The sequence below is a fragment of the Zootoca vivipara genome, chromosome 14 (genome assembly GCF_963506605.1).
Source record: "Zootoca vivipara chromosome 14, rZooViv1.1, whole genome shotgun sequence".
Taxonomy (NCBI): Eukaryota; Metazoa; Chordata; class Lepidosauria; order Squamata; family Lacertidae; genus Zootoca; species Zootoca vivipara.
The window spans coordinates 28943934-28949933 of NC_083289.1; the positions used below are offsets into that span (position 1 = coordinate 28943934).

The 6000-nt window shown below is 57.4% G+C and overlaps 1 protein-coding gene across 1 annotated transcript in view; it reads right to left on the bottom strand.

The window, feature by feature from the left end:
* LOC118092996 (heparan sulfate glucosamine 3-O-sulfotransferase 4-like) overlaps positions 1 to 3474 on the bottom strand; it is an 88325-nt gene extending 84851 nt beyond the window's left edge. The window contains exon 1 of the mRNA XM_035131701.2: positions 2903 to 3474. Within this exon, the coding sequence (XP_034987592.2) occupies positions 2903 to 3474 (572 nt within the window). The remainder of the gene's footprint in view (positions 1 to 2902) is intronic.
* Between the last annotated feature and the right edge of the window lie 2526 nt (positions 3475 to 6000).

Here is a 6000-nt window from a genome sequence, read left to right on the forward strand (position 1 = left end):
TTTAATTGGGGTGAAATGGGGTGGGGATGGGGCCCTGTGAAATGTAGCATGGGGCAGCACTTTCTTGCAACAACCTTACTCAGTGTAACAACCTTCTAAGCAGGTTGTTTGGTGACAAGGAGGGTGGAGAGGAGAGAACTATTGGAGGGTACAGCCAGTTCTGCTTTATCACATACACTACAGTAAGAAGCAGCCTGTTAATATGCATGGGTGGCACCCCAGCTTAAATCCCTGGCCCAGGCATGACACTTTGGCACAGCAAGCCCAAGGCTCCCACAACCCTTGGAAAAGAAAGGGCCTGTCGAGAAAGGGACTCCATTGATTTCTCTGCAACGTGCACGGGAAGCCATACAGACACAATCAGATATCTTAGACTCGGAGACACACAATTATAATTGGCTCTGAACTGAACCGGATTAGCCACACACAGAGCAAATGACAGAGAATGTGGGATCAACAGCCTGGAGGAAGCATCGGTGTTCGCGTTGCCCAGGCGGGTATGGGGGAGGGGAGGAGGAGGAGGAGGAGGGGCCGGCTGCAGAGCCGATCAGGCAGCTTGTGGCTCCTCCATCCACTCCGTTGCGCAAGGAGAGCAAAGGGTTCTTCTGTGCAGCAGATCTGTGGAACTGTCCTCTGGAAGGGGTCTGGGGGCCGGATTTGTAAACTACCATTCCAAAGAGATTCGCGCACGCCAGACAGAAAGACACGAGCCTCTCCTTTACATCTAAGGCGATGTGCCGGGAGAAAAACCCCTCCTGGAAACACCAACGGGAGCGTCGTGTCACTGTAAGGTTTCTTCTGGGGCATCCACCAATTGTTCCTGTTCTCGGATGCCCCAGAGGAAGACTTCAAGTTGCCCAAGAGAAGCGGGAGCTCAGGCACAGCTGCACCCGCGGTGGGTCTGGATGCCCTGGATCCCTTTAGGGCATTCCCACGCACGCACCCCCAGCTGCTATTGCTGCTGCTGTTCTGGCACCATAATCGATCTAAAACATCTTTCTTCAGGAGAAGGAGGCTATCGCCGAGCGATCCCCCCAGGCGTCCCCCATTTCTGGCACTCGCAAAGCAGGAAGGCCCCAGAGCAAAGCCGCCTCTGTGGCCCCCGCCCGCAACAAACTGGCTGCCTCGCACTGGCTCTTCCGGCCCACCTATTCATTATATTTCTTAATGAACTGCATGCACTTGGCGTAAGTTTTATAGTGCCTTTTTATTGAAGCTTTCAAATATGTTGCAAATCACATGGAGACCTTTGTGCGTAACAAGAGACTAACGAACTAAAGGCAATAATAATAATTTACACCTCAGCAAAAACACATGAGGGGCGCCCTCAATAAAATGAAGACATGGCTATTTGAGGACGCCCCATCCGAGAGGGTCCCCATCCCTCCTCCTGCCCGCTCCTCTCACCTTTACAGCGCTGGCAAGTGGCTGCGGGGATCTTCCTTTCCCATCAGCAACCCGGTTCTCCTCGGACTCCTTGGCACCTGAACAAGGAGAGGCTCAGCGCTCAGACACAGAAACCTGAGAAGCGGCTGAAGCCTTCAAATCTCCCTCAGAAAACTTGCCTAGAGGCAAGTAGAGTCCCCGCTCGACAGGGCGACACCTCGCACGGAGCTCATAACTCAGCCTGCCTTGATGGATTTCTGCTTTCTGCCCCAGGAAGGGATTCAGAAGAGCCCATTTTGGAGAGCGCAACTTGGACAGCATTTTACTGCAAAACCGGGTGGTGGTGGTAATACTCCGAGCGTTTCAACAGAAAGTTCTTATCCCAGGGGATCAGGATTGAGTTTCAGGGGTTCCCATCAATTGCACAGGGGCACGGGGGCGCTTTCCAACCCCAAATTCGACCAGGTCTAAGACTTTGCTGCTCTTGGAACAGGGGTGAGTGGGAGGGTGGAACGCAGCATGACTTTCTCTGGGGACATCTCCAAAATATTGTGATCAGCTTTGAATAGCTGGACAATCTTCTTAAAATGAAAGGGACACGCGCACGCGGCTCTCATGAGGAGAGCTGAGCTGAGCGCCCCTGTGGCACTACAAGGACTCCTGACTCCCTAACTGCGTTTTGACAAGCAAGGAGCCACCTGCGGCTCATGGGCAGGGAGAGTCGCTCCGGTCTTTTGGTCCGTCACAAGCTTTGCACTCGGCCCTCGGCTCTCCCAAGCTTTGCTGGTCCCTTCTCCACAACAGGGCGGCTTTCAGGACTATGGACAGCGCTGCGCAAACAAGCTCTGTGCCTTGCTTGCTTTGACACTTCCGCGGCGGGAGCAGCTCTCAGACCACACTACCTAGCCTCTTAGGGAGGTGATCTTTTCCCAACCTAGGTTCCTGGCTTGCAGGGTGACACGTCTAAGCAAGTGGGGGCGAGAGGCTGCTCTAAAGCGCCAGGAGAGAACGAACTTTCTTCCTTGGAATTCCCAAGCCAAGGGTGTAGGGCAACACGTGGCGGCAAAAGCCCCGCCACTCGCGAAGGTGAACTGCCCCAAGGAGAAATCGAACCCTCGGAGGGGACATTCCTGTCCCGGAGGGACGGAGCCCGCCACCCACCCAGGCCAAGCTTGGTTCCGGAGGGGGCAAGCTCCAATCGCCCTGGCCCAGGGGCCTTTCGGCGACATGGGCAGCCCTGCTTTCTGGCCACCACCAGGAGGCTCAAGGCCGGCCACCGGAAAGTCCTAGCCATTACTCCGAGCCAGAGCAGAAAGGCCCCGTTTCAATCCGCGGCAGCATCTCCGGGTCAGGCTGCAAAAAGGACCCTGTCTGGATCACCGGAGAGCCGCCGCCAGCCCGTGTGGACAATACTGAGTGAGGTGGACCCCCATGCTCGCTCTTCCTCGGTGTCAGCGCAACCTCTGGGCGCCTTTACCCAGCGAGTGCCCCCTTTCCGCGCCCGCGCGCTGCTCACCTGTACCAGTCGAGGCCCTTATCGTAGTTGCGGTCGAAGAAGTGGGGTTCGGTGCCCACGGCGCGGACGTCGGGGTGCGCTCGGAGCGCCTCCAGCAGGGCGCGGGTGCCCCCCTTCTTCACGCCGATAATGAGCGCCTGCGGCAGCCGCTTCTCCCCGTAGTCCGGCGTGGCGGTGACAGCGGCAGCGGAGGCGGCAGCTTCGGAGCCCGCGGCTACAGCGACACTGGCACTGTTACTGCTGCTGGCGCTGCTAACACCGAGGTCCCGGTCCGGGGCGCTGCTGGGGCTGCTGGCTGAGGGTGGGTCTGTCTCGGTCCAGGCGCGGCTGGGCTCGGTGGCCTCGGAGACAGAGGGCGGCGAAGGGGTACGTAGCCACGCGGGGCTCCCGTTGTGCGGCGCAGGGGTGTCGGCGGCAGAGGGGCTGAGCGGGGAGCCCTGAGGGGCGAGCGGGGACGAGGGGAGGGCGCCGGGGCCGCCCATGAGGCTGTAGCAGGCGTAGGTGAGGCAGAGCGAGAGGCTGCACATGCAGAGCAGCTTGCGGGCGGGGGGGCCCTTAGGCGGGGGGGCCATGCCGCCTGCCCGTGCCCAGCCCCGGCCGCATCCTGTCAGCCGCCCGCCGGCCGCCGCCCCCCCGGCCGCACGGCCCGCCGCCGCCGCTGCTCCTGCTGCTGCTCCTGCCGGCCCCCGGCCCCCCAGCCGCCGCCTCTGCTCGGGGGGAGCCCCGCATGGCACAGCCGCCCGGGCGGGCCCCGTCTCTGCCCAGCCGAGGCTGCTGCTTCTGCTGCTGCTCCCGCTCCTGCTGCTGCTGCTTCCGAGCGAGGGAGTCCCCGGCGAAAGTTTGTGCTGGGTGCTGAGCAGGAGGCGGGGCGGCGGCGGGGCGGGGCGGGACGAAGGAGGGAGGGAGGGATGGACGGAGGATGGACGCGGCGAGGGCTGTCTGCTGGGGCGGGGACGAAGCAGCGGGGACGAAGCTACCGGTAGCTCCGGCAGCCCACCCAGAGAGCCCCTGCCCTGCTAGGAAGGGTCCACCGGAGCTTTCTCGGGCAGCCCGGTCCCAAGAGGTGCCTATGGAGATGGAGGCTCAAGGACAGCCAGCCGCCTCCGAAGTGAAGGGGTTCAGAGCCGTTTGCCTCTAGAATGGGGTACGCCCGGTCCCAAAGCGCCCAGCTTCTGCCTTTCGATTCGCTTTTTGGCTCGGGACACGTGGCTTCCTCTCTGCCCCAGTTTCCCCCTTGGGAACAACAGTGGCCTACCTGGCCTGGGTGCTCTGTGTGTGTTTGTGTGACGGAATTAACGAAGTCACCTCCGTGTGATGCGCCTATCTGATCCTTGGTCCGGACTTTCCGTGAGCAATGCTGTGGCCATGCTGCGTCGGAAGTGGCATTTGGACATGCCCCTCTGCTCAGCGCTCCCGCTCTTGACCACTACTCTCCTCCGGCCGAGGCAGATTGCACAGCCCATAAGTTGAGAAGGGAAGCCAGAGACCCGAGTTCACGCGTCACTTGGGAAGGGGCTCCTTGCACGGAGGGGCTTGTTAGGTCCTGCTCGCCTAGCCAGGCGACGGCGACGGCACTCGCGGGCTGACTCTGATCATCTGACAGGCGCGTTGTTTGGAGACGGGAATGGTGGCGCGTCCTGATTCGAGGCGTCCATAAACCCTTCCCAGGATTCCTGTCCGGCCTGGCTGCCCAAGAGCGGCAGCAGCGAGATTTCAGCTCGCTGCTGCTCTCCGCTGGACAAGCGGCTCTGCTCGCAGCTCCAGTCCAGATAAAGATTATTCCTTTCTAATATATTTTTATGGTCCACATGAGACCGCTGAAATGGAGAGCCTGGGCGTTCCTGTAAATCATTTTCTGTAACTGGGGGGTTCCCCCCTCGGCTCCCTTTACGGGAGTCAGGAAAGCACAAGACTGGGACTGACAGGTCGAGCCAGGAGGCTCTGCTCGGACTTTGACAAATCCTGGATGGAGCAAAGCAAGCCTGGCTCAACCTGGTGTTTTTGCAGAGATTATTCCTGGGAAGTGCGGTGTGTGTGCGGCGTGCGTGCTTGCGTTTGTGTCTTTCTCTTGCCCCTCTTTCTCTCTGCAGGGCTGCCTTGCAAGGGGACAGCACTGCTCCAGCTCCCTTAGCACAGATTAACTACTCCCTTGATGCCCTTTTTCTGTTCTATTGTGCCAGGCTGCTCATTACAGGCCAAATGCTCATTTAGCCCAGCATCCTCTTTTCACTGTAGCCAGCCAAGTGCCACCGTCCACTGGGAAGTCCCCAAGCAGGATTTGAGTGCAACAGCAGCAGGAGGAGGACCCTCCCCACTTAGAATTCCCAGCAACTAGTATCACTCAGAGGCATATTGCCTCTGATAGGGGAAAGAGTCATTGTGGCTTGGAGCCATCAATAGCCTTCTCCTCCGGGAATTATTCTCATCCTCTTTTGAAGTCATCCAAGTTGGTGGCCATCACTGCCTCCTGGGAAAGTGGTTTCCATAGTTTAACAACACGTTGCATGAACAAGGACTTTCTTTTATCTTTCCTGAATCTCCCAACATTCAGCTGCATTGGATGCCCATGAGTGTGGGAATGTTAGGGATGTGGATTAGGATATATTATTAGATAGATCCTATCCAAGCTTGTGTTAGCAAGCTTCCAATATCAGCAGAGTGACATTCCCCTTTTTGTGCGCAGCAAAGCATGAGCGTTAGGTTCGCTAGAACCTCTATAACAATATTATACTTTATACTTCAATATTACACTTCCTGGCAAAGTCCCCTTTGTCCCTCTTAAAAGAAATACACAACACAGTGTTTATAAAATAAGATAGAGTTTACTTACAGTTTCATCTTGAGTTAACAGCATAATCTCAGAAAGGCAGGCTTGCTTAGAAAAGTTACAAATATATATATGTGGAGACTACTTAGTAAAGTAAGGCTCCATTTGGTCTCACTCTTGGCTGCAGGCCAAGAGTGAGAACCATCCTAACTGGAGATTCTCTGGAGATGTGTTCCCATCGAAGGATAAAAGGCTAAGAGAGAGAATGGCTGCTGGCTAGAGATTTTTGTCCCAGCTAGTCCATCTCATTTGCATGTCTTTAGGGACAGGA